At 40.5% G+C, this 17,749-nt stretch overlaps 1 protein-coding gene across 1 annotated transcript in view; it reads right to left on the bottom strand.

Annotated features, from left to right (window-relative positions):
- Window positions 1–1,279: 1,279 nt before the first annotated feature.
- SMYD3 (SET and MYND domain containing 3) overlaps window positions 1,280–17,749 on the bottom strand; it is a gene marked incomplete at its 5' end in the record, with an annotated part of 346,236 nt that continues 329,766 nt past the window's right edge. The window contains 2 exons of the mRNA XM_010004615.1: window positions 1,280–1,423; window positions 7,347–7,455. Coding sequence (XP_010002917.1) covers window positions 1,322–1,423; window positions 7,347–7,455 — 211 coding nt within the window. The remainder of the gene's footprint in view (window positions 1,424–7,346; window positions 7,456–17,749) is intronic.

Below are 17,749 nucleotides of genomic sequence, written 5' to 3'. Positions count from 1 at the left end.
GCAAGGATTATTGCACTTCTTGGGTGGCTGATAGGACTTGGCCTCTGGCGTCATGCACCACATTTCATAGGTTATTGCTTGCATATTACTGCTGGGCAAGTGAATGCTCCATACTCTGGAACAAATTCAAATGCCTGGAAAAGGAGAGATCTTCCTTAGAACACCCAGAGTGTACCTTTTCTTTTTAATGTGTTCTCATATCATAATAATTAATGGTGTCAAGTTATTGGTGTGAAAAAAGCCTGACTTTACAACAACGCTGGATTAATGAAATAACAGTCATGGCTGGAGTAGCAGCTATAAATTGTTAGAGAGGAGTGACACACCTGAAGTGATACTTTCAAAGGCCTTAAATTATTTAGGTTTCAATGCTCCTTGTAAATATTTGGCTTTTGTTAACATTTGTTTCCATGTTGAAAATCGAAGTCATCAGTTCTGGCAGGAACAACTGTCTCACTGATGAGCTTGGGGAAATAGAGAGCCCCTGCTTTCCAAGACAACCCTCTCATCCCCAGGGATGATCTCCTAACTCAGTGGTTACCTGTAGGTTTCAGAGCTTCACTATTTAGAGAAGTGAATTTGAAACCTCTCAGGCTCAAAAAGGTCTAGAAATCCCTCTCTTAAAAAAGCTGGTATGACGTGAGAAACTCTTGAAGCAGGCAAAATGGGGAAAGAAATGGAGTAAGCAATTTCCACAGATACACTTCTGATGAAATTTTTTATTCAATCCCTTTTAATATTCAATATTGTAACATATGAAATGCAAGAAGAAGAGGGACAGAGCCCTGCAAATATATTGGGAAGGAGGAAAATCTCATTTAGAGCATTGGGATACTCATATGATGTCAAAGAGCTCTGGATCAGGCTGCAGAAACCACACCTAAGGGCACGGCAAAGGGAAAAATATATGGTTTCTCCTGATAACGTGCCTGAAATGAGATCCTTAATTGCTGGCATAAACTGGTATTAAAAAATTGACTGCTGATATCAATGGAATTACATCACTTTGTAACTGATGATGACTCTGTGTGCATTTCCCAATACTTACTATGAATTAAATTAGGTGTTGTAAATTGGTAATTAGGTACTGTCAGTTACATTGTTTGCTAGGAAAAATATCCTCTCTAAATTGCAGATATTCCTCCAAACATCAACTCAATTCAGATCACACTGCAAAAATAGTGACTTTAATAATTTTTGTAAAGCAATTAGGACCTAATGAATGGGCTCCAAAAAATAATCAGAAAACTTCCCAATGCCATAGAAAGCATTTGATTTCCTTCCTCCTTGAATATTTTGTTTTCCAGACTGGAGTTTTTCTTCACTGTGTTCTCATGATGGCCTCACACTGTTCCTTTATCTCCATCAAGGCTTGCATCAGGCTGTGATCTGTTCCATGGGTCACCTTCATAATATCATAGGCCTTGAGGAGAGACCAGAAAGGGACACATTAGTCATTGCGCAGAGCCTATGAAGGCATTTCTCACTGCAGTGGAGCAGGGATGTAGGTCTTGGTCTTCAGGTAGCTGGGGACTCAAGGGCATGGCATAGTAGAAGTATCTCAACGCGTGCAATGATTTGTCCCTGGCAAAGGAGGAGGCACTGACACATTGTTCTGAAGTGTTAAAGCCCACTAATGCATGGCACAGAGGGAGGTTTGGAATAGTAAAGGAAGATAATTTTGCACTGAGGTCTGAAGGCCATTTTAAAATTAGCCTAATACAGCACCCGAGGTTTTGATACATTATTTGAAAGATGACTGAGAAGTTCAAGATGTCAGTAGCCTTGAAGTCCTGTAAATAGAAATGGATTAATGCTTAACCAATGGAACAAAGGGCCTTAACTGTAATAAGAAAAACCATGACAGCAGCAAACAAATAAGTATATTAATATTTTCAGTCTAAAAAGGCATACACAGGAATTGTTCTTTGCTGGTTTTCCCAGGGATTATTTTCTCTGTGAAGTTGGTCATCTGCTATTGCTAGGCCAATTTACACTTGCTGTATTGCCTGTAGTGTTGCTGATTCCCTGCCACAGATACATGTGAAATGCTCTTTGCCCAGCTCACATTTAGATCATGACTTTTCATATGAAATTTCTGCTTCTTCTGCTATTAAATTCCTCCTGCAAGGAGAGAAGTACCAGATGGAAATGGATTCAGCACTTCTGAAAACAAACAGAAGTAAGAAGTGTCCTAGTAGAAAAAGACATCAGAGATTTTTCCTCATCCCAAACCAAGAAATTGTCAAAACTAGATGCAGCCTCTGATTCAATGGGTTCCTGGTCCAGTCATCTGGTAAAATTCACCCAAGTCAGCTTTGGATTTCAAAAAAAGGTTCTCTTTTGGAAACGAATGCTCAGGAAGGGGGTTGGAGCTTGGTTAGAGCTTGGTGATCTTTAAGGTCCTTTCCAATCTTAATGATTCTATGATTCATTTAAATTGGAAAGATAAAAATAAAAATATTCTTTGATGGAATGAATGAAAGCCTACTTCCAAATTCTAGAGACTGGCATGCATATGGAAATTCTAGCATAGTTTAGTTTTGCTTCAGATAACTAGCTAATTTTTAAAAGAAGAGGGAGGCAGCAAGAGATTTAAAGAACAAGTTGAAATAGCAACCTGGGGCAGGTGGCCTTGATCCTCAGCTCACCTGCAGGACAGAGGTCAGGCTAGTAGTGATGGACCTGGACACCCTGATGCTCAGCTAGAGATGTCCATAGAGATACGCTTCTGTTACAAGGGAGAAACCCTTAATATCACACCCAACCTGGAGAAAATGCTGCCTTTGCTGACTTCTCTTTCATCTCTAACATTTCCTTTACATTTCCTTTCCATTTCCTCAATAGAGCAGATAAACACACCCTTTCTTTATCTTTTTGTTTCCTTCAAGAAGAAAATAATTCTCATGCAATGTCCTGTCTCACGCTGCAGCCCAAGTCAGAGTCAGCTGCACTGAAGTTAGAACAGCAGTGACTTCTATAATCCTCACACTAATCGGGCATGAAGCTATGTAGCTGTTTTTGCAAAGGTCAGTCACACCTTCGAAGCAAGTAATTGTTTTACTAGGCAAAAGCAGGAATATGGAGGTTCTCTGAACACTCCCCTGCTCTCCTGCACAGTTAATCAGCAGCATTGAGGCTGGGCAGAATCTTGTGGTCTCTGTGGTCTTCCTCTCAGCTAAAAGAACAAATCTAATCACAAAAACCTACAGTAATCACAAGACAGCAACACAGGCTACAGTGTCATCAACCACACACTGTCTCCCTGAAGAACTGAAAACCCATTTGATTAGTGGTATGGCTGTTGCTCTGTGAATGCAAATAAAATGGAATGCAGTCAGTTGTGCCTGATCTGCATGGGGATGGGATGGGATGACCATCAGCACAGCTATCAGGAACCCTCTGTAGATGCAGGATGGCACTGCTCCATCACAGGGAAAGCAGAAAGCAAACGAACATGTGCCAAAATGGCACAAGGTGAAGACTAGCAGTTTGAAAACTAGGGGTTTCCATCTCTCCTGATTGAAGGGGATGCTTGTTAAAGCAGGCATAGGAACCTCCAAAACCATCACAGCTGCTATCAACAACAGCTGGTAAAAAATCAGAAGCAGACACCTAGGGAAAGGGGATTTCTTCAGAGTTGCAGTGGAACCTAGGAGGGACTTTACCATAATTCATGCGCTTTTTGTCTCCACACTAGAGATTACAGTAAGAAACAAAACAATATAGTACATACTACAGGCTTTCATGTGACAAGACAGCCATGCCCATCAGCTCATGGGAGGATAAGGGGGTTCATATGATCATGCTAGCCAAGTGCAGGGCCTGCAGGGAAACCTGGCTGGTCAGCATTGTACATGTGTGATCCTCCTGCCTGCCCCTGTCCCCACCAGCCATCACTCAGGGCTGGGCACTGCTGCCCTGCTCAGGAAGGTGCAGGGGTACAGGCAGCCACTACCATCACAGCCCAGAGGATGGAGCAGCAGCCAGGACAGTGTGCTGCAGCACTCACTGGCTTACTTCTAAGAGATGACAGTCAGAAATTAAGGCCAAGCCTCCCCTTCTGCACCTTGTCTGTCTTCCCAAACAGAGTCCAGCTCCACTCAGGTTATGGACAACCAAATAGGGGAACTTAGAGTGCTGTGAAGGCAAAAAATGACACCTAACAAATAATTATGCTAATGAATGCACCCCAGGACAAAACTATACACTTGCTAGGGGCTCCTGAGAGCACCAGAGATGTAGACCCATCCTGGGCTCCTGCAGGAGTGCAGCTTTGCAGTTGAAAGGCTTTTCTCTTCACAAGACAGCAACTCTTGATATTGCTGCTTTTTACAGTCATTCCAGGTTCTTTAAATTAGGTTGTCAGACTGGGCTCCAGCTCCGGTCTTTTGCTGACAAAGTTTTTTCTGATCTATAATTTGATTTGTCCTCGACCATTGCATCTTTCATATATACGTGTATATAAATTTAAAAATGATATGTTGGTTGCACAGTCAACCAAGGGCTACCTTCAGGTTTTATTCCAGACGCGGAGTATTGCCTCTCTGAAACATTGCTATTTCCAAAACCTGGCAAATTAGATTCTGCAGGGGCTAATATACTTTAAAAGGGTGATTTCATTTTAGTGGGTAACATAAAGTCCTCCACATTATTTCAGCCTTCTCTGGGGGTACAGGGCACAGAGCTAGATCCACAGGGTGCGAAGAGTAAGGTGGCTGTGATAGCGATTCATTTTTGGCTGGCACAGAGAGCAGCAGCAAGGGCTGGGCTGCAGAGCTTTGTATGAGATCCACTGGTCTTAACAGGCTGCACATCTGATGCAGAGAGGCTGTCAATGCCCAGCAGCTCTGAGGCTGTGCCTGATTAAACAGGATTTATATGAGCGAGGTGAATTGCACTCAGCTCTCAATTCCTCTGCACCTTCCACATCGTTCTCCTTAATGCCACACTGAAATTAGTCTGACGAGGGCTCCAACAGGGTGCTATTCCATGTCAGAGCGTATTAAGAAGAGTAATGAAGCAGAGAAGGTAACTGAGTTTCTGCTCTGAGCACATGGCATGCTCTGTTGATACATCTAATCACAAAGGGCCAAACTGTGTTCTCATATAACTCTAGGACATTATCTGTGTTATATTAAGAATCACATCCTTTACTTGCAACAAACTGGGAATTATATCTTCTGCTAAATTGTTCCAGTGTAGACAGCAATGAAGGGAATCAGCTTCAGTTCTCATCCAAAGAAGCATTATGTCCAATTCTTGCAAGCTGCATGGAGAAACAGGATGACAAGAAGCTTTTCCTCCTCTCAGCTGTGCTCCCAGAGAGGGGGAGCTCAGTCTCTCTCTGTCTCACACATGTGGGTGGGAAGAGGGAAGCTGAACAGGGAATAGGCAAAGCCACAAACAGGGTTAGTTTGTAAATGGTTCTGCACCCCAGCTGTAAACACTTACTGTGTCCTGTGGACCACTGATGCCTTTTATTCTTCCTTTTCAGGGAAATAACTTGAAAAAGTGTTTCTGTTAGGCATTGTTCTGCATTCAAAGGATAACATGGTAGCAGCCTGGTTTGCAATGGGCAACTTGATTAAAACCATAGAAAACCCCCATCACAAGTTCCACCTTCGCTGATGAGCATCATTCAGGTGGCTCCAGGGGAATTCACTCCAGTTTCGTCTAATGCAGTATCATATTATAAATGCAATTAGCAGTATGCCTGTTGAAATACTGCAGCAGTATCAATGAAAATAGAAGCTCCTCTTACTGAAGTCTCCCTCCACCTGCTGAAAAGGAAAGCCTGAATGTCTGGAAATTATAAATATTGCAAAGGAAACAGCAGAACAGATTACCTGGCACATGAGGGATATATGGCTTACTTCTGAGTAATGCTTAGGAAATAGAACTGATTACTCTTCCACCTGTTTTTTAATGTTAAAAAAGTTAAATATATCAAGAGAAGATGTAAGTTACTATGACTTAGTAAGACTGGCATCGTATTAAATACTTGTTCATTATTCCAATGTGGACATCATCAGTTATTCAGCTTGCATAAATGAGCAATGTTAAATCCAAATAGAAATGGCGTAGAAAAAATTAAGTACAAAATACCAAGTTCTCTAGAGAGTTGTTACTTATAACACCTTTTTAGGGGATCCAGGCAGGAGTAAAAACCACTTCACCACCCACCCGAGTGCAGACACCCAGCCCCTTCTATCCCAAGCAGCTGCCCTAACTCTTTGCCACAGGACTAGCTCTTCATATAGCATGGACACTAAGCAAAGGGGACGTACAGCCAACTTCTGCACTTGTTTCCCACACTGGTGCCAGTGCTGGGGCCCACTCCTGCCCAGCAGCAGCAGGAGGCAAGTAGCTGGGCCAGGCAGCTTTCTGCAGCACCCAGCCAAGGCAACAAGGAGGCTGTGTGTGCCAGGCACTGCAAGTGGGCTGAGAGACGAGAGGGGGAACCACACAGAGTGTGTACAGTCTTCAGGCCAAGTTGACACCAGGGCAATCAATCATACAAGGGAATAAGCGTAAGACCTCTGTGAGGGGAACTGGAGACATCACATCTTCCAAGGGGAGAAAAACACCCTAGCAGTGATCAAGGGCTTGAGATGGGGAGTGAGAGCCTGCATCCTGAGGACATGTTGCACATGGAAGGAGATTATTTAATATATTTAAGATACCTACAGCAATATAACAGCAAGACAAATAAGAGCCCAGGGTAGAAGGAAATTAATATAAAAAGTCAACTGAAGTAAAAGAGGGATAGCTTAAAGCTGAAATGTTACTAGTAAAGCACCAGCTGCAAAACTAGGTCAAAGAAGAGAAAGGTGATGAATTATATAGAAAAAGGAGGGATCAAGAAGCACGCCTGTTGATTTGAGTGTGGCTCACAATGGAATGCAAGCACTAAAGGCAAAGTTCTCTAATCTGAAATCACAGATACTGGACAGGTAATAAGCAGGGTAGAAACTGGAACTCTGCTCCTTTTTTGTACTTTCAGTGCTCCCAGGTTCACTTTGCTACAGTAAATAGGAGAGTGTAAGGTACTGAGATATTTTTATCTATTTGGATCTAACAGGAATTCTTCATCCAGGCACCTCTGAGCTATTGAACTGTAATTAACAGTGACTGATGCTAGAGGAAGTCAGTGCTTGAAATGCTGAGCAACAGTGACACATCACTACACTCAGCTGCAGCCTGGGGAAACACCACTGATGGAAAAAGCAGTGAGGAGTACCCAAAGGCATGAGCTACAGTCGGAGCAGAAGGGAAGGGGACAGACAGCAGGTTTGGGGGAAGCAAGGGAGGGGGACAGAGAAGAGACAATTCACAATACTGACCTGTTTCAAGGTCTCTAGTGCCTGAGGAAACATGTCTCGACTGTACTGCAGTTTGCCCACTCGCATCAGCTGGAGGGCCCTCAGTGGATGGAAACCAGGATAATACAGTCTGCAGAGAAAAAGGAGGAAAATGTGTCATTGTCAGCTCTCACCTTCACAGTCACTGCCTCTGCAGAGAGCTATTAGGGTGGGACTGCAAAGACATTGTGAATGTTAATAAGGTACTCAGAGAAAATTAGCTGCACTACTGAGAAGCATGAAACACTGAGGGGAATTAGCAAATTATTACTCTCCATCTCAGAGGAATGCCTTTAACATTATCCTATTAGAAAGTGACGGAAGTGGGATTATTTAATTCACTACTGTTGCATAATACAATAGCATTTACTGTACTTATTGTTGCAAACAGAGGTCATTCACAAATCCAGGTCTCTGGGGAGTTATAATTTTAAGAGGAAGCTTCAGCAGGGAACCTGGTCCTGGATCCTCCAGACAAAGGAGAGGAACTGCAGGGAAAGCAGGTATGTAACATCAAGGCCGCCATTTCTGAGGGTCTACTTGCTGCTCCCTGTTGCAGAAAGAACTGGTGTTGCACATTCAAGGAAACATCTCAGGCTTGGCCTGTGCATCTAGACAATGCACTGCTATTGTGAGGATGCACTCCCTTTCTTACTCAATTAATTTCACAGAGCAGAAGCTTTTCCATCAATCTCACCAGAGTTAATGAAAACAGAACTATCCTCTCTTTAGGAAGTAGATGGACAGCAATGTGAACATTAATTCTTTTTAATACACTCTTGAAATGTCCATGCTTTCATGGTGACCACTGTGCATTTCCAAAGCCCACTGGCCCTTGGCTCACAGCACCTGGATCCCACTCCAGCCCTGTGTCCTGGATGTGGAGAGGGACACACCTAGAAGCTGGCACCTGCAAAAGATCTTTGATCTTTTTTTTTTACTAACTACACAAATAAAAAAATAAAAGCTTTAAGCATGACTCACCAAAGACAAATGTCCTATTTGATCAAACAGCATTTTATTTCATCAAATGCACCAAAAATTGTCATAAGTCCAGGAAGAAGAGCTGGTAAATGTAGTAACATCTGCTCTTTGATAATCACATTTCAGGGGAATTACTAGTGAATTATACCACTGCGGTCAGAAAGATACTTAAGTGTGCATGGATATGACTAAATGCATGCTAAGACATTAAATTGTGTAAATTTGTACAATGTATAGGAATCTTATTATAAGTCTGCATGCAAATGAATTAGGTATTTTTCTCCATGCTTTTTCAGTAATGAAACTGCAAATACAACTAAATACAAGTGATTGTTCAAATGGCAATGTATCTGGCTATCCCAACAAATCTCAAATGGAGATGTGAACATAAAATTGAAAATGTTTTTCACACCCAAACCCCCAGTTTTTTGTTGATCCCATGCAGTTTCCATGAAGACATACAGAAACACATGGAAGCATGCCTGGAAGGATCTCAGGAGCAAGATCTCTTGATCTGCCAAAGCTTCACACGAAGCAGCAGAAAACAACTCCTCAATGAGAACAATCCATCCTGAATTGCCACGAGCACCACTTGTTCAGACACCTTGTAGGTTTCAGTTCAAAAAGGCTGAAGACCCAGCAAACAAGACAGAAGAAAAATGACAGCACTTAACTCAGTCCAAACTGACCACTCGGGAACTTCAAGAACCCAGTTAAACAAACACTGAATAATTATCAGTAGGTTTATTTTTTAATATTGTTTCTGGTTATTACATAAATTATCATGGTGCTATCTGCTACCAGTTAACCAAAGACAGTTTGTATAAACTGCAAAAAAAATAACGCCTATATGATTATGTACTTCTGCCCTCACTTGCAACTGCTGTAAAGGAAAGAATAAAAAGGTCATTCCCCTCTCCTCTGGGCCACTGAAATTCCAGGATGCATGGAGCAAGGATCATGGACACAGGAGAACAAGCCAGGGCTGCAAAGAGTTTTGCATGAGATGATAATTCATCTTTGCAGTTCTCACTAGGCTGTTACTGCTGTATCCTGACAGCTCTGATTCTTTTCCCACTGCTCCCTCACAGCATCTTCACATCTCCTTCATTTAACACCTTTACCTTTTATCCTTTCAATCATCTTTTTATCATATCTCCTTTTCCTTGCCCTCCTGATTAACCAACCCCATCAAAAATACCAACACAAACAGGGAATTTGAGACCTGCCTCACCTGCAGCGACTGCAGGGATGGCAGCTCATGTGGACAAACCCAGGTTATGCTTTAGTTCAGCAATGTATCACCTGCTAAACTTCATGTGGGTCCATCAGAATCCATCCACAGAAACAGGTTTCTTTCTATAGATCATACATTCAACCTTCAGTCAGTAAAGATTTGGGATTGTGTTATACGCAGTACCTGAGAAAGCAGGTAGCAATTTACCATTGTCAGGTACTCAGCCCAAACTACCAGCCATAAACTAAAGCAAGTGAAAATTTAAGATGAGGACACAGAAGGAGTATGAAACAAAGAGCCCTGTGCTCATAAATATTTACAAAGCTGTTTTACTGAACTGATTTATGCTCTGATCTAATGCTTGTACGTAGTTACATTTTGCAAGCCTTAAAATTGACATTGGAGGCAACTGTTTATTATCATATTCAGGAATAAATCTATTAATCTATTGAAACACCTTTGTGGAAGCACTTCCATTGAGTGAGTTTACTAGAGAAATCCAGACAGCTTGAAGCTCTTCTGGGAGACATATAAGTGGAGAAAATGCTGCTGGCTTCTTCCAGGCATCCCTAGGATTCAGTATTATGAAAAGCTGGCATGGCAGAAAGGACTAAGAAGCAGCGTCAGGTACTTGTAAGCCAATTTATTATTCCCATGCATTGCTTTGAACAAAACAAAGTAGATAAGAATAAGGAAGACATTTACCAGCCAAGTACTAGTACTAAAAGACTGTCAACAAGAAACTAAGGCAACTATAGAGAAATACATGCTGTAAAACATGTTATAGCTTGGGAAGAGTAGGATTTCAATCTGAAAAGGATTTAATGAGATTTACCGAGGCCTGAGGGACAGGAAAGGAAACAGTAACATATCTGAAAGCTGAAATAAAGATAGGTCTGTGGAGTAATGTTTCCTGGCCCTTGGCACTGGTCAATGCCCAGTAGTGCACTTGAGAAAAGAGATTAAACAGAATACAAGCAACAAGTAAAGCTGTGCTGTGACCAAGAGAACTGAGGAAGGCTGAGAAAGATCTGTACATTTCGTATCGCATTCTTTATTTGTATAAGACAGCACAGCTTTGTGCTGTCTTAAAAAATGGCAAAATCCATACTGGTCTGTTCCTCCTGGCTATTGACTGGTCCCCCCAGTTTTGTGCCACCTGCAAACCTCAGAGAAGTGCCTTCTGGTGCCTCCTCCAGGTCGCTGGTAAAGATGTGGATCAGTATGAGTGTCAGGACAGACCCTGCAGTACCCCACTGTTACTGTCATGCAAACAGGGTATGACCCAGCAGCCATGACCCATACTCTGCAAGAGCAAGAACTGCTTCTAGTACACCAGGAGCTCCTATTTGTAATTCCGCCACAAGGTTTGCCTTGATTAACCCCTAGATCATGTACTTCATATGGAAAAAAAGACTTTTCTTTGTTCTATGTATCAGCTCAAAATCTCTTTAAGCAATCCCTTGTGTTCTCATGTAAAGGACAACATAAAAAGACAACTTTTGACAAATTTTAGCTAGTTCCTTCTATTTGTTAACAATATAGTCTATTAAAATTCCACTCATTTCCTATTACAGGGTAAATAATTAGAGCTTTTGTGTTCTTTTGTGAATTAAAGTCTAGTATTAAAAAAAGAGACTATTCAAAATCACTGCCTTTTCTGGTGCCTCGTTTAAAAATAAATAGATGCCTACCATTCCCTGTAAATTAGTCTGTGGGGTTAACATTTACACTGTTGTCTTCAACCCGATGTAATTAGAAGCAGGCAGGATTTATAAAACCTGAAATAAGGGTTTTAAAATGGAAATTCTACAAGCCTTTTTAATATGGTGACATGTAAATAGTGATGCCACACATAACTGTAAATTGGTTTGCAGTACCTTTCCGTGCAAGTAAATATGACAGCATAAGAGACATAAAGCAGTTTTAGGGGCTGCAGCAACAGATAAGGTATTAAGCAGAGGCTCCTGGGGATCAGGAAAGGTGGTGAGCAGAATGCAAAGGGGACAGCATCAGCCTCATGACAAAAACAGACTCACGACAGCTGACAAAAATGGTCACCACAAGTACAGCACCCAATAAGTTCAACCTTCTTTTCTTTCTCTGACTTATTATTGATTTCCAACTGCTTAGCATGTGACTACATTCATTAAAAGCTGTTGACTGAACTGCAGCCTAGGAACTATTTTTATGTTGTTCAGTGATTTGCTTTTTCATTACTCAGTGATGTGAGACTGGTTATCTAATCCACATGATATAATTTCCACTCCTTGGTTAGAATGGTCAATGGGTTTAAATATGGGAATTGTTAGGAAAAAAAAAAAAAAAAGGAAAAAAAAAGAACAATTTATTATCTGTGCTAAGAAGTATGAAACATTTGGTATTTATCAACGTTTCCAGGGAGGAACCAGTTATTTTATGAATAGCCAAATAAATCAAATGCCTCAGGAGCACATGACAGGTAAACTAACTGTGCTCATTTAGGAGCTCACAGAGCTTAGTGCCAAAGGGATGCTGCTGCAGCTCTCCACAGTGTACACAGCATTTCACCTAGGAATTCCTGCTCCAAACCCAGCAATTTGAAGCTGAAATGGTGCTTAGCAATGTTCTATTTATAGAAAATAATCTTAAGCAGCTTTATACATAATTTGCTCAATATTAGTATTTTTTAATAAGGATGCTGTGCAAGAATTTTGCCTGCAATGGATCAAGGTTACATGGGCATTTTTTGGAGGAAGTGGGAATGTGTTACTAATAATGACTGACATTGTTTTGCATTAAGTATTAGAAATCTAGTTGGAACTGTATAATTTGTAAGGGCAATATTTCTATATTAACTGGTTAATACTGTGTTTTTCAATAATGGTGCTAACCTGTTATTCTTCTAGCTTCTCTTTCTCTCTTTTTCTCCCTTTTTCTTTTGTTTTCTAACAACTCTCAATTTAACATATGTGACCAGATAAGTTTAAATCAGTTTAGCACCTACTTTCTGCAGCAGCCATGTAATTTTTGAAGTAGTAGACTAACTTCTTTACCTGTGACAGCCGGATATACTCCAGCTCCCTTGAAATGGTTATTGTCCATTTTAGCTACCCATCACAGTGTCTCACTGAGAAGGGCAGTACTCTTTTGGAAGACTTTCTCAGAAATTAGTGAACAGTTTAATGCTGGCATCACTCTTTTCTATTGCTTCCCAGATTTGATTGCTCTCACTTAGATTCTGGAATCATCTCCACAGGACTAGCAGGGAGGTTCTCCTGGAGGTAACTGCTAGTACACATCCCTCATGCACGACAAAAAAGCTTTGCCAATGATGAGAAGATGTTATTATTTTTAAAAAGCTTTATTTACTTTACAAATGAAATGTAGAGACAATAACCTTAGTTTAGAAACTGTAAATTTATTTTTTTGGTTGTTTGTTTCTGTTTTGTTTTTTTTTAATTCTGTCCTCACTCAAGAAATGTCCTGTTATTTCAGTGAAGTAACTGTTTCTGGAAACAGTTCAGGATTTACATCTCTGAAATGAGGGCTCAAAAGATTTTTTTTTATCACAGCTGCATCTTATACTGTTCCATTACAACTTGTTTCAGTAATATAACTGATGTGATCAAATAAGCAATCACAGTTCTTAATCAACTGAATTCTCAAGAAATGTTAGTTATCCATCTCAGAAATAATTTGTCTCTGGCTGCTGATCATTCTGCCATACTCCTTATGGTGATAATTTACATCACATTAAAAAAATATTGTTTCAGATGTTGGGTCTGCCAAGATTTGAATGATTATTTTAATATAATGAAAAAGTGGTATAAACTGCAATTATCATCTTGGCTCTCAATCTAACTCATCCACTTAAAAGGCTGACACTGTCTGTTTGAACTGTCCAAATGTTCTGTCATCTTCTGGTGTTGAGATGTTAAGGAAAGAAAGCATGTTTAGTCTGGATGGAAGAAAGAAAAGATTTTATATTGATTGTCCCAGTGTCCTGCCTAATCTTCAAAACATCTTGTAGCTCCGGTTTGTTGTTGTTTTTTTTTTTTTCATGAGTTTTCCATCTTTAAAGCTAAAGATGCTAGAATGGATTGTTGCTGCAGATAGAAACATATTGTCTCAGTTCTTGCATAACCAGAAAAGTAAGAGATTAAGGTCAATTATTTAGTTCATAGATTTATAAAAATATTTTTAAAGCCTTGTAAAGTACATTGGAAGAATGCCAGAAAACACAAGACGTGTAGGAAAGACAGCAAAGAATAAATGGGAAAGCTAGTTAAAGAGAACATGCACGGAAAGAGAAGTAAAATATGGAAGGAAAATGTACACTAGAGACACTACAATTTGTGACAAAGACTTTGGTGTCACCTTCTCCTCCACCAGTGAATCTATGACTAGGTGTTCATGTTAAGAAACATGGCCCACTCTCAGGATCTTGTATAGCTGAGAATACAACTATGAGACTGGCTGCAGCAGCCAGTGACAGTGACTGACAAGCAACACAAGTTTAGATTCCTGTTTTCACAGAGCAGCTCATGGAGCTGCATGTTTGCGCGACCCCTCCTCTTTGGCCACAGCACCAGAGAGTGACAGGAAAACGAAAAGAATTGCTGGATCCTTTGCAAGTTGCAGATCACTGATTCCCTGTCACCTCTGCTAGGATATGGGTCCCCCAGTATCACTGCCACACACACATGATGGCTACTAGCACCAGTAAACTTCAGAAAGGTCATGTGAGTGTGTGTGTTTGCAAGCACAACCTGCACAAGGGAGGATACAGGTGGTAGCATTGACTCCTTCTGTGCAACATGTCTTCACTAACCAGGATCTCGGATCACCCTAGAAGGCTTCTATAATGCAGAAGGCCAGGAACTTGGGAGTTAGATCACTGATTTACGCAATAGTATCAAACTTCCTTAATTCCTTTTCTATCACATCTCCAGATAACTCTCAAGAGAAACTGTCTGGTGCAACAAATTCCAATGTCAGATAGGATGGCTGAAATATGGAGAGACATAGTAATTGTCTTATTTTAGAATATATTACCTTAGAAAAAATACACTCTCGCATGACTCAGTTTTAGCAAATCTACACTGTGTTTTTACAGCATTTTCAATTCCTTAATTTTTTTTTTTCTCCCTTAAGAATTTGCCCTAAATCCTAAGTAATGTGATTTTTGTTCTTCAATTGTTTAGCATCACCTCTGGCATGAGGATGCTCTTTGAGCACCACTTTTATTTTGGAAGTGCAGAGTATCATGTCCATAGCTAATACTGAAGGCAAGCAAATAGAGAAATTAATTTATTTGGCATCCTCTTAGCAAGATGGTCCTTTTTGCTCTGTGGTATCTTGTGCCACTGTTGTTCCCTGAGTAGCTGAAGTAACATTTACGGAAGTTGGTGAGATTCTTATGCACACATTGATACCAGCATGTCTGAACAGGAACTCCATGCCTGATGTCAGGTATCTCATTTAGCTATCAGATGTTACTCCTCATTTCTCAGCTTTACCATCTTTAAGATGAGAATAATGATCTACCTCAGTGGAGCTGATACAAGGCTAAATTCAATTGTGTTTGCAAAAAGCTTTGAGAGTTCAACAGGAATATTCTGTAGAAGTTCAAAACATTAGCACTAATTCTGAAGAGATTTAGAAATCCTTAGTAAACTACACAGTTAAAATGTAACAGCTAAACAGGACCATCTGGCCAAACTGGAGAACACTTAACTTCTATCCAGTCACTCAGCTGGATAGAAAATTTCTTGCCTGACCAAAAAGGCATGTAAATTGCTCCAGAGTTTCCTAGGAAATAAAACAATCTGGAAGAAAGGGGAGGGGGGGAAATAGCATTCTTTACTGGAAGCAATTTGTCACAAAGTGCACTAAATCAGTAGCAGAAATCCAAGAAGAGCTGAGGACTCTCCTCAGCTATTAGGGAAATAATTTTTACCAAGTATCTTTTCCAACTGAGTATTTAGCCAATTGAGCTGTATCATCTACTTTCTTTGTATTTATCTTGGTAGAACTTTGAACTCAGCTGGCATCTTTGATGAGCTAATGCTACCATCTCTTATCAGTCTCTCAGTGGAAAAAAAAAAAAAAAAAAAAAAAAGACCTGCTATGAACTTTATGAATAGCAATCACAAGCAATAATCTCTCCCAGACTCTAAAGTGCTGCCTGAAATGCTGGCTGAATATAAAGGAAAGATTTTTTCACTTAACACCACTGTGCATCTTTGTGGCATGGAAAATGGTGTGCAATACTTCAAAAGACCAAGGCATACCTGAACTCTCTGTAATTGAAAGTAACATGTTCACTGAGCAAGCATTTTTCAAGCAATGCCATGTTTGCTATACACCTTGATTAATGAATACCCTTGGCAGAACAGGCAGGGGGTAAAAAAAATTTAAGAGGAGATTGCTTGAGGAGAAAATAGATCCATAAAATGAATATTTCAGTTCATACAACGTAAAGCAATTCTCAAGATTTCATGCTTTACCTGATATAAGTTGCTACTTCAGTCTGTGAGTTACTGTCTGCAATGGCTAAGTCCAACTTTATCTCTTACAGATAGCAGAACATCTCAGGGTACTTCCCACTGATGTAAACTGGTACAATGGCACTAATTTTTATGCTTGATGCATATACTGGTTATATCACCTTTGGCTAGCACATGGAATACCATGCTTCTAAGACCTACAAATCAATGTTATTGTCAGCATCACTGAATCAAAACCAAATTTCCAGAACATCACTCAGAATGTATATTGATTTGGATGAAAATAATTTTGTCTTGCTTTTTAAGAAATGTCGCTTTCTTTCTACAGTGCTCTCTGGGACAGAAAACAGAGCTTTATGCCCAGATTTTGGCTCAAGATTATTTGTGATCTCAATTCACTATTTTGTAATAATATGTTGTTGTTCTAAAAAATCCTGAGGTTTCGCAAAATTAAACTCAGCTATAGTTATGTGGCCCAGCCACTTGGAGCTTGTTTAGAGATGTGTGAGATAGATGGATAAAAGACTCTCCAATAGGCATTTGGCACCAGATTTCCTCAGTATGAGGGTTTGGATTGTGCTTCTAGATTAAGTCATTAAATGTTTGCGTCTTGACAAGGATATATTTCTACATGCAAGATAAGGGATGAACAACTGATTTAAGTTAAAGTGAAATGTATTCAGGGACCTACTAAAGTGAAAACAGAAACGGTTCCCAGACCGAAAATATAGTGCATGGTAAGTAGGAACTCAATTCCCAAAGAATTAGCTGTTTTTTTCTCCCACTTAGTGGCTAGTGCGTAAAAATACATGATGGGTTTGTTGGAATAATGTTTTCTCCAAAGATAGGAACTCCAGCCCTTGTGAAGGGAGCCATGGAAAGGCTGTCTGGACCAGACCAAAAGAGCAGTGACTGAACATGATGCCAAAGAATATGTCTATGAGCCCAAACATCTGTGGAAGCTAACAGGAAATCCCATGGAGTTACTTGACAGCGACCTGATCAGTTCAGGCCTTACAATGGTACCTGCACAGGCACCAGTGGAGGCACAGACATTTTGTGTCCAACCTCCTTTGCTTTCAGACATCCTGTTGGTGCAGCACACTTCTGACAGGAATCCTCCAAATGATCTGATAAATGTTTACCTTGCACCCCATTCACTGAGGGCAGCAGGCACACAGGAAGAGCTACAACTGCACTACCGTGCCTAATGCACATGAATAAATGGCTTGCCACAGTCTAAAAATGACTAACTGTGTGCAACCACATTTCTCCCTTGGCCAATTGCATGGAGGCAATTAGCACATTGATTTATGGATGAGTGGAGGAAGGGAAATGAGCAAAATAAACACATATGGACTCTATCAAGTACTATTTTTTCTATCAACTGTTACTTGTGTCCCACTGAGCTAAAGAAAGACTCTGTAATACTTGGTCCACAGTTTCCAATAGATGATTCTGTCCAGTGAGACAAGGTTCACAGTTCTAGCTCAGAAATTATAGCCAGCACATTGGGAAGAGCTCCAGCAAGCTCCTGTGCAAGTGCAGCAGAACTACCAGGGTAACTGATCTACCAGGTTATACCTCTTTGCCTGCTAAAGACCTTCAGCATAATATTTACTGTTGGTTCCCCATTACATGTACCAGCTGTGTCTGAAGCAGAGCCTCCAGTC

The sequence above is a fragment of the Chaetura pelagica genome, unplaced genomic scaffold (genome assembly GCF_000747805.2).
Source record: "Chaetura pelagica isolate M959 unplaced genomic scaffold, ChaPel_1.0 scaffold278, whole genome shotgun sequence".
NCBI classification, from domain to species: Eukaryota; Metazoa; Chordata; class Aves; order Apodiformes; family Apodidae; genus Chaetura; species Chaetura pelagica.
Note: the sequence above shows the minus strand (reverse complement) of the source record. Positions and strands in the feature narration are given on the sequence as shown.